This window comes from Epargyreus clarus, unplaced genomic scaffold (genome assembly GCF_041222505.1).
Source record: "Epargyreus clarus isolate Ecla_fem2 unplaced genomic scaffold, WU_Ecla_fem_2.2 ptg000009l, whole genome shotgun sequence".
Taxonomy (NCBI): domain Eukaryota; kingdom Metazoa; phylum Arthropoda; class Insecta; order Lepidoptera; family Hesperiidae; genus Epargyreus; species Epargyreus clarus.
Window position 1 is genome coordinate 15,219,539 of NW_027332217.1, and position 14,181 is coordinate 15,233,719.

General features: G+C 35.0%; 1 protein-coding gene across 1 annotated transcript in view; it reads right to left on the bottom strand.

The window, feature by feature from the left end:
* Nucleotides 1–2,246: 2,246 nt before the first annotated feature.
* Nucleotides 2,247–14,181, bottom strand: part of LOC140745085 (uncharacterized) — a 93,665-nt gene continuing 81,730 nt past the window's right edge. Inside the window, exons 4-8 of the mRNA XM_073076854.1 lie at nucleotides 13,246–13,432; nucleotides 12,601–12,660; nucleotides 8,652–8,841; nucleotides 2,906–3,086; nucleotides 2,247–2,400 (exon numbers count right to left, since the gene is read on the bottom strand). Coding sequence (XP_072932955.1) covers nucleotides 2,359–2,400; nucleotides 2,906–3,086; nucleotides 8,652–8,841; nucleotides 12,601–12,660; nucleotides 13,246–13,432 — 660 coding nt within the window. The 3' untranslated portion in view covers nucleotides 2,247–2,358. The remainder of the gene's footprint in view (nucleotides 2,401–2,905; nucleotides 3,087–8,651; nucleotides 8,842–12,600; nucleotides 12,661–13,245; nucleotides 13,433–14,181) is intronic.

Sequence of the window (14,181 nt, forward strand, 5' to 3'; positions counted from 1 at the left end):
AATATTAATTTTAATCTACCTTTATATTCTAATACATAGTTAAATTTTCATGCTTAAAGTAATACGATATGTTTAAGCATTTTACATATATTCATTATGAAGTTTCATAAGAAATATCTACAAAGTTGTCCATTGACCTTTAAATGACATTATAAGATACATAATATTACAAAAACTTAGCGTTTAGTCTCTACAAAAAGATTAAGAAAAGTAAATTAATGAAGTATAACATTTAAAATATTTGTTAAAATTTAAATTTTAATCATCGTAGAGCCTATTTTTGTAAAATTTACGAAGGCTGTTTACAAATATTTGAAAGATGTGTGCTTAGGATGAAATTTATACTTTTCTTTTGAGATAGCAAAATAGTTCACACATTCATAACTGTTGCCGCCAGAAAAATAATCACCGTAGCATGTATATTATAAAAATAACCATATAAAAAGAAAATATTTGCCAGCAAGGGTTAAAAGGTTTTCAAATAACATCAGCTGTATAAAGTTCAACCGTGAAGTCTAAAGGTTGACTCAATTACCCTTCCATACCTCATAATGTCATTAAAAGATCACAGCTGACAGGTGCGGCATCTAGAAGCACATCAATACCATACAAATCAATATGGATACACTTTTACAAAAATAGTCACCCCACACTCCTTTCATTGTTAATTAAAGCCTGATCCACGCAATTTATCGTAATCTGGTTTTAAATTTTGAGATAATTTAAAAGCAAATCGAAACAGAATTTTATTTAAAAGAATTTTATTTAAAATTTGCGGGTAGTCACATAAGTTCGAACGAAGTCTTGACGTTTTTTGTTCAGTCGCCTTGAAGACACTGTCACAAGCGGACGTGTGCCGGCTACTTATATAACTTTTAAAGTAAATTCCATTAAATATACTTATTATAAATATTTCATTTTTATTTAATTGCCATCATTTGTGTAAAGTAAACTTTATTTTTATGTAGTTTAATTTGGAATTGAATACCTCAAAACTCAAAACATGATTACAGTTACAACAATTTTGACGACACAAGGTAAATAATTTTTCATTACACTCATATATGCACCCAATTATTACAAAATCCTTATCTACATGTATATATCCGTAGATATGTATGAGAAAACACTGTTAGTTACATTTTATATGTTGGTCATAAGAGGTTACTTTTATTTTTATTTTTTAATACTGGGTAATAATTTTTCATTGATTAAAATTACTTCATATACTTGTAAATATTAAGGGCTAATACATACGATACGAGCCGATTTTTTGACAATGCGCATCGTAGATTTCCACGACACGACATCGTTTTGCGACACGATGTCGTAACAAGTCATTATTCGGAGTCGTATTTTTTTATTTTATTTAGCCCAAGCAATTATTTTTACATATTCATTACTAGATTTAATATTTTAGGACATAGACTTAGTCGCACTAATAAAATAATATACAAATCTGAAACTACTAATCTACATATGTTAATAATTATATACATGCATATATTGTTATTACTAATGCTATTATTACCATTATAGTTGATATTTATAATTATAATATTCGTTGTTTTACATTTAGTTAGCAAGTCTAAAATTCCGTAGCAAAAGAAACAGTTCTACAGAATATAGCAGCGATTTAAATATACTTTTTAAAATTCATAGAAAATAATATACATCGATAAGTTATACGTATAGTGATAGTTATATATATTCTTATAGCTGATTCATGTTATAATTTAGAAATAAATTAATCATTCACGATACAAAACATTTATCAGCCAGAGAATTAGTTAACATTTTATATTTCTCATAAATTAATAAATAGTGTTATTCTTAAATCCGAAAAGTTTTTTAAGTATATACGACGAATCATAACCGTCTTTATATCTCCATACATTTAAGCACAATTGGATCTATAGATAGCAGCACTAAAACCTAATACACGTTGAGCACGGAGCGGGGACCAAAAAGCACAAACAACAGCAGTACACTCAGTACACTTCCGACACTACAACACCACGGACACTAAAAGTAGTATATTTTGTCTGCTGCTTCGAAATGAACGTGCTTTTTGCCGTGCGGTGGCAGCACGACCAACAACCATCAGGCCGGGGCCTTCTTGAACTCTTTGCCGTTTTTGACCGGGCTCTTTTCATCGTCACTTTTGGGCTCGTTAATTTGGGGAATTTGTTTTTTTGGGGAGTCAGTAGCGTCTCTGTCGGCTTGGGTGAGAACCTCTTGCACGTGGATAGTGAGCTCCGGTCGGACCACGTGCGTGAAGGGGAGCAGGGCGCCGGCAACGTCCATCGTGTTGTTGATGTTCCGGTGCCACAGCTCCAGCACGACGCTCCGCCGTTGCTACTTGTACCTCGGTGGACCTAGCCACCCGCAGCCGAATACCTGGTACGGAATATACGAGCCAGTCATGTTGTATTTTAAATTAACTCTTTTTATACAAAGAGTTCTTCATTATTCGATTAATAGTTTATTGTTGCCTTAATTGAGTAACTTCAGATTGAGTTGCTTTAATAGTTTATAATTTAGTTAAAACAAATTCTATAGTGAAAACTGATTTATGATATGAATTAACAATTTGAAATTCTATTTCAAAGTCAACGATTTTCTTTATATTGTTTATGAACAAAAACAAAATTTTCTTTAATTTTCAAGTATGCCAAAGTAGTTATGAAATAAGTTTCAATACAACAGTAAACAATATAGAATCACGTTAAAAAGTAGTAATTATTTTAATTTATACAATTTAGAAAAATCTAGCACTTCATGTGTTAAATACGGCAAACCATTAAGACGTAGGGCTTGTTAAAACATGAGGCGTAGAAATATAAAACATGAAAGAGATGATAAACATACATACCTTCCTAAACCTAAAGAACCCAGCACATACCTGGCAGATGACAAGCGTGAGGAGCAAGAATACCAGCAAGGCGACCACGCCCCACACCACGCCGAGTTGGGTCAGCGCGAAGATGTACAAAGTCCGGTGGCACCACTGGTTCGGCTCGAACAGCGTGGGCGCGTAGTCAGGCCACATGATTCCCAGCGTCCAGTAGTTGCCGAAGCCGAACCTGTTAGATGAATTGTAAATGTAGAATGTTCTTGAAGTAGAATTGTTATAAATGTTTGTGGATGAAGGAATATTTCGTGAGTTAATTGCGATGTCGCAAGTTTTTCTTATAAGTGTTAAGTGCTACTTTGATTTGATTTTAAACTTGAACTTAAGCACAACCTTAAGGCTTTCGCGAGGCAATTTAATATAGTCCTCCGGTATACCAATTGACCTATCTATAGCAGTCGTGATAGTGGTAGGAGTAGTATAGAGTTGTAAAGACTGTTACATAAATCGTTCAATTTAGCCTCCTGAAACGTCTCTCTAGCCATTCTTAAATAGGACCTTCATATAAAATAATCATATGTCTGATTAAGAGTAAGAGTTATCACTCAGTATCCGATGAACTGCTTTGTCTGTAATTTCGATGCCACAAAGGAGAAGGAATGGATACAGTCAATTCCAAATTATTCACAATATGGACAACGTCTGAATTGATGCTTTTCTAGGGTACTTACAATATACCTAGTAAGTTAAATTATAATTATAATTGAAAGTTACTATGCGTAGATATGCTCTCTATTTAAATAATTTTACGTGGTTAATAAATTTAATTAAAATCCATTAATAGTAACAATTGTGGAATACGAAACAGCAGTGGAATTTAATTGAGGGTTATCATAATTAAATGATCCTTTGTCAGCTTAAAGCACTCCTGAATTTCAATGAAGACCGACGAATATATCTCATAACTCTGAACTGTGTTTAATATAACATTTCATCAAGTTTATGTTGATAAATGTCACTTAAGTTACTTTTCACACTAATAACAACAATTTAGTTTATTTCCGAGGACTCTGAGGTTTATATTCTAGGCTAAAATCAGGGTTTTCTAAGGTTTATTACGTGTATTGGAACTCTTCGACTTAAAAGTTCTTTTAAAGAATAAATGAATAAATGTCAAAGGTGTGCGAAGTAGACTGACTAATCCGCATCTAGCCAGTAGAGGTCAATGGTCTAATTCCCTCCCACTGACAGGACACCTGTGCCCAGCAGTGGGACATTATGGTTTGACGATGACGACGACAGTTCTAACTATGTTTCGTAATTAAGATACCTAAACAAATAGAAATAGATTAAGATAAAAGATATAACATAGACATACACAGAAAACACAAATGCTAAATAGAATTTAATATTATATCTCCCAAAACCATATCCTTTGTACAAAAATATTTTAGTTAAATGTAAGCAGAAATAGTTCAATACAATAGGTGTGATATGAACAATGAGAATAGGCGTAATATGTACAGTATTTAAAACAATAGCCAGAATATTAATTAACTAATTTAAACTGGCACGTATGGAACAGGTACATCGGTTTACAATGAGAACAGACACCACGAGATTACAAAAGAAGAAGATAGGGCAAAGGATGGAAGAAAGATAAATTTATATGTATACAGTTTTACCATTTTAAAACGTCAATAGCGAAACGAAATCAAAATAACATGAGTGCACTGAGTATCTTTTAGAAGATTACATTACAGATACAGATGTAGGTACAAATTTGAAAATATTTTTTTGTCTGAGATTGTAAAATAAGATTTAAATAAGCTTGGTATTATCCTTCTCATTTCGAGAGGAGACCCGTACCCAGCAGTGGGACAATAATGGGTTGAAGACGTGAAGCGCTGTATTAAACAGAAACTTTCACTTGGAGACACCACCGTCAAAGGTATCGGCTTCAGGTAGAATCTGGTGGAGGTTACATATCTCCATGAGTGGCTGTGACCACTCATTACTTTTCTTACCTTCTATTTTTAACCGACTTCCCAAAGGAAGAGAGGTTATCTATTCGACACGTACGAGTATGTTTTTTTTTTGTGTATGACCAGCGATTTTTTCGACCGATCGACATGATTCATACACCATGGAATGCGGCTAGTTTCACAGGAGGTCCCATGTCGTGGAAAAAGTCGGCGCTCATATTGGGCACGGTGTTTACGCCGCTATCAATCGAAATGTATTGAGAGCCGATTTCAGGATATGTACCAACCAAAATTTATTTGAATTATTTCTTACTTTGTAGTGACATGGAAGTCGGTTTTATTTTTTTTTTAATTTTTTTTTTCATTAACGGAACGGACGCAAACAACGTTTTCATTAAGCAAATATATCGAATCTGTTCAAATATTTTGAAATAAATACAAATTTCTGCGTATAGTAGGTTAAATCTGCGAGCATGCTATTAAAAGAGGAATTTTCCACGAGTCTCTGAGATCTCTTCACGTCAAATCCTTTTCAAAAGCAATATAGTGTTTAGGCAAATAAAACTGAGTACGTTCTCTTTTGTAATAATGTAATTTAAATTTAAAATTATTTTTTCGCTAATGTTCCGAGACACCTAGTTATGAGATCCACTGGCAAAATAAATGGTTTAAGCCATTGTCTACTGTGCTGGCCAATTAGTACATTTGGTAGACTTCACACGCCTTTAAGAACTCTTTTTATTCAATAAGAAAGTACGTATTTATATACCAAACAAATAATTCAACAATAGTTCATTATTTATTACTTAACAGAAGAGAAGTTCATTACTTATTGCATATCTTAACTTGGCAGTGATAGTGAATAGGCAGTGGTTTGAAATCCGGTGACTCTGTCTATGGGTCCGAGATTCGAATCCCAGACAGATCCGATTTGTCCAAGTTATATGCGTGTTAGAACTTAATTAGCTGTTGCTTATATAAATGTCATTTACATAAATACATACTCTAAATATCTCTTACCAACGCCTTAAAATTCCAACAGCTTAATCAACATGCTAAAACATTGGAACGGTAAACAGTTTAGGACAAAAATTACGTTAAATTCCTTCATTCTCTGTATTGACTGAGTTAACAACGTAATGAGAATCACGTTGACGAGAACAAAAGCGTTCAGATAAAACTCCCCTGGGGTACCCAATTAGAAGCATAGGCATAGGGGCTGGATTTGTGAATACGTAATTTAACTTTAGGTTTCTTGATTATAGATTGAATTGCTACTCTAGTCTATAAAAATCTAAATATACATATATAACTCAAGGTGACTGACTGACATAGTGATCTAACAACGCACAGCCCAAACCACTGGACGGATCGGGCTGAAATTTGGCACGCAGGTAGATGTTATGACGTAAGCATCCGCTAAGAAAGGATTTTGATTAATTTTACCCCCAAAGGGATAAAATAGGGGATGAAAATATTACTACGTAACGCGTGCGAAGCCGCGGGCAAAAGCTCGTAAGTTATAAAGCTGAGTTCGGATTTAAAGGGTTTGAACTTAGTTTGAGAACTTACACATGAGTCAACATTAGGCAGGACTCTATTTTGTTTAATTTTTATGTAGTAAACGAACATACAGTCCACGTGATGGTAAAAGGCTACTGCCGTCCAGGAAAATTTGTAGTTAACCCTCCATAACATTGATCGTTTATGTTGCTACCCCTAGACTAAGTAGACTAGCGTGAAAAAAGTATGTCCCCCTTACACCCTTTACCCAATTGAAATTTGACAAAAAAAAGGCTTTAATTCCATAACAAAATATATGTATTTTTCTTTACAATGTATCCCCACATTCCCCTCAAAAACCTTCAAAATTAATAAACGATAGAAGAACAACCAACGAAATAAAATAATTTCAATCAAAACCGAAAAAATCCCGTTGGCAACAGAGGAAAAGTTTCGCAACGATAATAATGGAATCCATTTTTATTTCCCACTGAAAATTCCTTTCGTGTCGTTGTTTTGCTTCAATTCCGGCTGAAATTTGAGCTGGTATCGACCGCCCACGCTCATAACTTTTGTTTTAATATCCATAATCCCCGAACTGTAAATTCGAGCCTTTATTCCCGGAATTGGGACGTAAGATGATTAAAATTGCACCCACGTTTATTCATTAATAAAACAAGTGAATCTGAAATCAAACTTCATTTAAAGTGGGTTATAGCGACCGCTATATAGTAAGTTTTAGAGTTATAGTCAAAATTATCTATTTGCAACTCCATCTACAACAAGGATTCTAAGCTTCTCTAACGCTAGGAATAGATATGGCGGTGGTACCTTCCTTACCCATATTGGGTCTACCTTTTTTGTAATACTATGCGAATTTGCCTTTGAAGCAGGTTTGCTTTTTACTAGAATAGGTACTTTGGTCACACACAAATACCCAGACGCAGAACATAAATATTTATCAGTTGGTCCTGCCTGGCCAGAGATCAAACCCAGTACCCTCTAGTCAGACTGGTACGGTGAATACGCTATGCGAGTTTTCAATTGTACTTTTACGTGATTTTCAGCGAATAATACATATTTTTGTAACATTTCCAAAAAGGCGCTCGAATGTAGCAAATTGCTCACGTTACGATTGTTCACACGTCAGCGCTTCTGTAACGCGGTGTTTTTACCGAACATTGGATTTTCAACGCGTAGCGATGAGCCATAAATCAAGTCTTGTGGAATAACTAACTATGCTGAATAGACTGACAGTTTTAAGGATTCAAGTCAGATATTTTTAACAACGTTTTAAAAAATAAGTTGCAAAATCTTCATGATTATACTCTGGAGGATTTCCAGCCTATAACAGCAGTGTTGCACGCTGCTGCGTTTTGGTTCGGTGTGGAAAGAAAAACACACTTTACGAGGCATTCCAAACTGACTCTCAGGGTTGCACCGCATCTGTGATAGGTACTAAGGTAATTTTAATTCTATTTTGAGTTAATTAAATCTATATACCCACGGACAGAAGTAGCAAGTCAAATAAAAGGCATGGTCGTAGCAAACGTTCTTTAAAGACTGCATCCAATTTCTTCCATCGAAACGTAAGTTGTGTAGGAACTCCTCTTACGTTTCGATATTTCTATAAAGCTTAATTAAAGTAATTTTAATTAAAATGACTTATTTAAACCGTTACACAGACATGAAATTTCCAAAACAAATAATTTTGCAAGGACGTCACGTTAGTTAATTAAAAGCGCCAAAGTCACAAAAAAAGCTTTTGAAATTTCATACGCTTGAATACGTTGGAACGAAGCTACGCTGTGTACAAGCCTTATAGAGCTCGAGAAATGCTTTGACAGAGAAATAGCTCGATTAAGCCTGCATTCTGCTGCTGCCATAGTAATTGCTATGAACTGTCAATGCTCGACATGTTGATTGCTTTGGCTAACGAGCTGGTGGCATTGTGAGTTATTTGGGTCGATGATAAGTGGAAGAACGTTTTAGACCCTATTATGCTTGCGTGGTCTTGCAAAGTTTTATGAGATTTAGAGGAAGACATAAGAAAAGCTCATTTGATATGTATTGTCAAAGTACAAAACTAATGAGATTATCATTAGTTTTGGCCTGATGTTATATAATTACCACAGCTTATTTACAAAGTAATATACTACTGAAAATAATATGAGTATTAGATGATGCTTAGCTACCGAGGGCAGAGGGCAGACATATATAGACTTTATATCTCTTTCTCTATATTTCCTTTTCTCTTTTTGAGAACTTTTATTTTATAATACTATATTAGTAATAAGGATATCACTTACCAGCCCATTAAGAACCCAGTCAGGGTATACGCTAGGATCCGTTCAGGGACGCTCGCTGAGGAGTTGGAGCTCCTGCTGGCGAGCTGAGCCCACAGCAGCCAGCAGATCCCTACGCCACCTGCAGCGCCTCCTACCACCATGTAGACCGGGATACGAGGCTCAGCTGGGCAGTCACGGATGTACTGCACACCTGGGTGACATTTTAAGAAACTTTATTATTGATGTGGTTAAACGAAATCCACAATAAAATCCAAATTAAATTTCATTTTTATCCTATTAAGTTTCAGGGATAGTATGAAGATGGGCTCGTCCAAATAGAAAAGTCTATAACTATGTGCAATATGCATATGTATGTCAATCGAAAGTAACGAGTGCACATAGGTCAGTACGCGTCACCGTTATCTCATTACTATATAACACAATCACACATCATGGAAACAAACCAACAAAATTCACACACATTGACATTGATGCTAGGAATTCACAACGCCTCACCGTACATGTTGGAAACCGGTGTATAAACATCTTTACAAAAAGACTTTACTGCCCAAAATTTGGCACAATACAAAAGGATTGGTCTTTATCTAGATTTATTATATAAATCTAAACATTAAACTAGACGATAACTTCAACAATTTACATAACGTGTATTCTCTCACCGATAATGGTTGTCTCGAATCGATCCCAATTTCCAGCGAACCAACCGTCTAGTTAGATTACATGGAATCGACTTCACAAGCAATGACGCCTGATTAAGCGAATTTGAATTAAACTTTGTACGACATCCCAAGGGCTTTTAGTAGAAGCACAGTTTGACAATCGTGAGTTTATTGGAAAGGGCACACAAATAAGTATGAAAAGTTTTATATGCTAATAAAATTATTTCTATATTAACGGCCCCCACATAAGGTTTTATCCTGTTCCATGAGGTCAGGGGATATAGACATAAGAATACGTAAACATCCAGATGCAAAAAACAAAATCCTAAATTAATTATTATAAAATTTGTCGGCCCGGGGCTTGAACCCGGGACCAGTCAGGTGGTCGTGCCTAACCGTACTCAGGAAGTACGATAATGTGTAATAAAAAGGTAAAGATCCGACTATGCATGATAATAAATTGAGATTGCTTGACGAATTAACTATTACCAATTTTCTGTAATCCGTATAATATTCCATCATCATTACCGCTATGATTACGTTTCACATAATCTATTAACAAGTACGATTCTAAGATTATATATATTTAAACCAATTAAATTAAAATTTCACCATTTGGAAATCGTTTCAAAGTCTACATGATGACAACTGTCCCATGGGCATCGTTCAAATTGCAAGGAAAAGTTCACTTCATCGACTCCAGACTAAATTTCTCCCCAAGCTCCAATACTCCTCCGATATTATAATTACTGCAAACCAAATGTCTGCGTCTAGATTAGACCGAGCGGCGCCGCCACTAATGGCTTCTGATTAAATGTTCGACGTTATAGACGTCTACTTAGGTCATTCCTACATGGCCTGCGTCTGGCTTGATTGAGATAATTGAGTATGTTCTAGATTTATTCACGGGTTGAGGTATTTCTTACAGACAGATAGACGAGTCGTACATAGCTTTAATTTAGCTTCGATAAGACTGCAGTCTTAACCAGGGTTTATCGCAGAGTGTGCTATGTCCGAAAATTTGGAAAAAGAAGAATGTTTGTGTCTTTACTTGGTAAAATTCACGCACAACTCTTTTAATTCAATCGTAAATCACTTATTTGATAAAAAATCTTTTCATTTCGAATAAAATTATCCTCTCGACATCGAACGACAAAGTCCATGCACGAGCCATTTCATTCACTCATAAAATTATTTTTTTGATGATCAAAATAAAAATACTTGATTTTTACACGGCATTTCTAAATGACAAAATTGGGAAAAACAAAAACCTTCACTCGTAATCATCGCCAGCGGCATATAAAGCGAGGTAGGATTTCCCGAAGGACTCTACAGGAAAACGGGAAAGCAATAAAATCCACGATCACCTTCAATGTGGGAAACAATAAAGAGGCTCGGGAAGATGAAAAGATTGATGAACGAATTGTCTCGTTCATTGGGCCATTTCCGTTCAGATCATTCTTGAACGTGTCAACTGCCTAAAACACGGACGTGTTCGAAATTTGAATTTTATTGGCAATACGGAAATTGTTAAAAGTAATCTTGAAGATTTTAGGGAGCTAATACATGAGCGACAATTCATATTGATAAACATTGACATGACATCGTCGTCGTTGCTTTGAAATGTCACTCGCTTATTACGTCCCTTACATCTTGTAATTGTTATAACCCTTTAAAACACATGTTGAAATCGTTTCGTTAATGTCTAATGGAAGATTGGAATTTTCCAATATTCTTTTATTACTTTTATAGAATACGTCATGATATAATATTGTTGTGGCCAGTTTGTTGTTATAATAGTTGCCTGTCTGTTAATAACTTAATATGATCGTAAAGAAATGAAAAAATACAAGATTTGTGTATTTCTTAGATGAATGCTCAAAGGGCTGAAATGGGTTTGTAGCATTTGAACAAAAAGGGTCTGACCACAAAAATGTTACCTTAGCTCAGGTTAGCGAGCGCTGGCGTTAAATAGTTATTTATTTTTTAAGCTGAATAAGTTATAGGGAAGTAACGCAGGACCAACAGTAAGCTTATATACAAGTGTTAACCCGCGTCGGCGACGAGCGGTAGCAGTGGCAGTGGTCGCCGAAGGCTCGCTACAGTCTGCGACCATCAAGCATCGCCCACAAAACATATCTTGGACGCGGGCTGTCACTCGTATGTTAGCACCTTGAATATCAAATCTTTCCAAATGAGATCCGGGAATCCGTAAGTCTGCAAAAATTTCACTGATTAGTGTTCGCTTCTCTGAAAATTGTCCGCTCTTTTGCTGTAATCTTATTTGTAGTGAGCTTTACTCCATAAGCTCTGTTTTACTTTTTACACAGGTACCCCAAATATTTTTGGGTTAAGAGTAGACGACATTCATTCTTGCAAAGTTTTATCCCGTGAAGTTGCGGTTCTGATTACGTCAGGAGTTATTCAGCGTATCCCATAAGTTGTTATTTTTTTAATTTAAATTTTATTTCTTCCAAAATGTGTACATGGAAAACGATTTATAATGATCACAAACAATTTTAAAGGCAATGCTAAAATATTCAAGGAAACATCCCATCGCTCGTCGAAATCCGACGAATGGGCTCGTTTCTTTAAAAATATACGATCTTTCGCATAATTTAATTTGTAATGGAAAACTGAGCTCTATTTTCGACATAATGACTTTCGTTTTGATTTTAATTTGATTTTTAACTTCGCTGCACGGACGTTGATTTGAACTTTATTGAAATACTTAGATCACGAAGGATTCTAAAATCTGAATAGAGAGCTAACAATTTTGGGATCAAATAATCACTTTGTCATTTCTAAATAAAACATCATTATGCAAGAGATGGAATCAATTTCTTCCATAGTATTATTAATACCTGGAACGTTTTAATAAGGGGCTCTAAAATAAACTGGTACTACTGCTAAAAAGATTCCTGCAAAGTCGTCGATAAATTGTCTGACGTTGCAAATGTCCGCAGACGGCGGTGATTAATACCTTTTAGATAGCCAGCCTACAGTTCGACATTTTATTGTCTTTATTTGTATTTATCCATGGTACCTAAAACACCGTAATGTGGGGCAATAAGTAGAAAAAGCATCATTATTAAGGTTTCTGATCAGATTCGTAACCAATATGAACAGCAATGGACTGATGTTGAAAATGAGGATAACGTTGATGATGATAATAAAAATGATAAATACGCAAAGTTATACATAACTTACTGATGGAAAGGATGGTTATTTTAATGATGATAAAAATGATAATGATGATGCAGATTTATACGGCACTTGTTATAACTCACCTACTATTAGCATAATTACAGGCAACGTCGACAGACAGGCTAGGAACACCGTCATTACAACTGTAACAAAAAATATAATTAGGTACAAGCGCTGTACAAAAGAATACAAAAATTCCCGGAAATTGTTCTTGTAACTCTTGTGTAGCCTTTGTTCTACGTGTTGTCGCGAGAGAATTAACCTGAACAATATTATCATGTCATGTGATATTTCAGAAACACAGGTAATTATTTTCACATCAAAATTGTTTTTGCTTTTTGTTGACCTTCATAGATTTATATTAAGGGTTAGCAATATCTTCTCTCATTAAACTTTTACGTTTATAGTCTTGGCATCTTTCTTCAAACTAGAACATAGATCTTCTGTGAGACTTAGGCTGTGGTCTTCATTATTTATAAGTGGATCGAGCAAGAATAACAGAATTTTTGCGTTCACTCTTTTATGTACCGCGAATACAAGGTCAAAATCAAAATACTCGTATGTGGGAGTTTTGGAAATTGGAAGAGATCGTATTCATGTTACTGCAGTATTATTAAGCACTAATAAACTCGATGTGAAAATAAGCAGAATATAGAAGCGATCCTACCCTACTCTTATAAGATCAAAATAGATTACATTTTTAAATAAATCAGTATAAAGGTACATACTAGTCCTGTTCATAATTTTAGCGGCGCGGCACACGAAGTCGACAGTGCCTGAAGCCTCCATGTTGGCATCCTTGAGTTGGTAGGCCACGGAGCCGTAGGTGGTGAGCCCAACACCCAGACCCATGCCACTGCGTTCATTGTACTTGGCCTGCTCGCCGCACAGCCTCCGCTGTTCATCTCCAGACACCTGGAGATAAAATTATTGTAAACGATGCTCCTTGAAATATGTTTCTATTAAACTCATATTTTGTATCTCAGGAACTATTTTGTCATATTTATAAACATCGAAAAATTGATACTTGACTACAAGTTACAAACCAAGAACTTAATTTATAGTTAAAATACGACTTAGCAACAAAAACTTTTTTCTTTATAAATTCTCAAAATTTTAGGTTAAAAATACATAACACTCTGTAATTATCTAAGTGACATACTTTAACTGTTTTCAAAAATATCCGACACACACACATATACATGAGCAAAAATGAATGAAGTATTAGACTTACTTACCAATCCTACGATTACAATAGGTCTAGATTCCACAAATTGCAATCAAGAACTTTCATCCCTATCGACTTCTAAAAGCTTCCTTTAAAGCTAAATTGGGAACCCTTTCCGTAACTACATTTCCTTTTAAAGAAGATAAGTGCAGCTTGATGTGGTACTAAAATTTTAAGCGTACAAAGCTCCTAAATGTTTAAAACCTAAAAGCTTGCCTAGAAGCCGGAAATGGGACAAGCTTAAAGATTTCGCTTTTGATGTCTTTGAGTACTTGACTACCGAATTACGTAACTCTGATAGAGCCACTTTGCATGATAATTCGTGTACCGTTTTAAAATGTGGTACGGTTTGTAGTGGAATTTTATTCCAAATAAATATCAGAGTTGTATAAGAACTTTTAGCAAATGGCATTCGAATTTGACTGCAATGAAATTT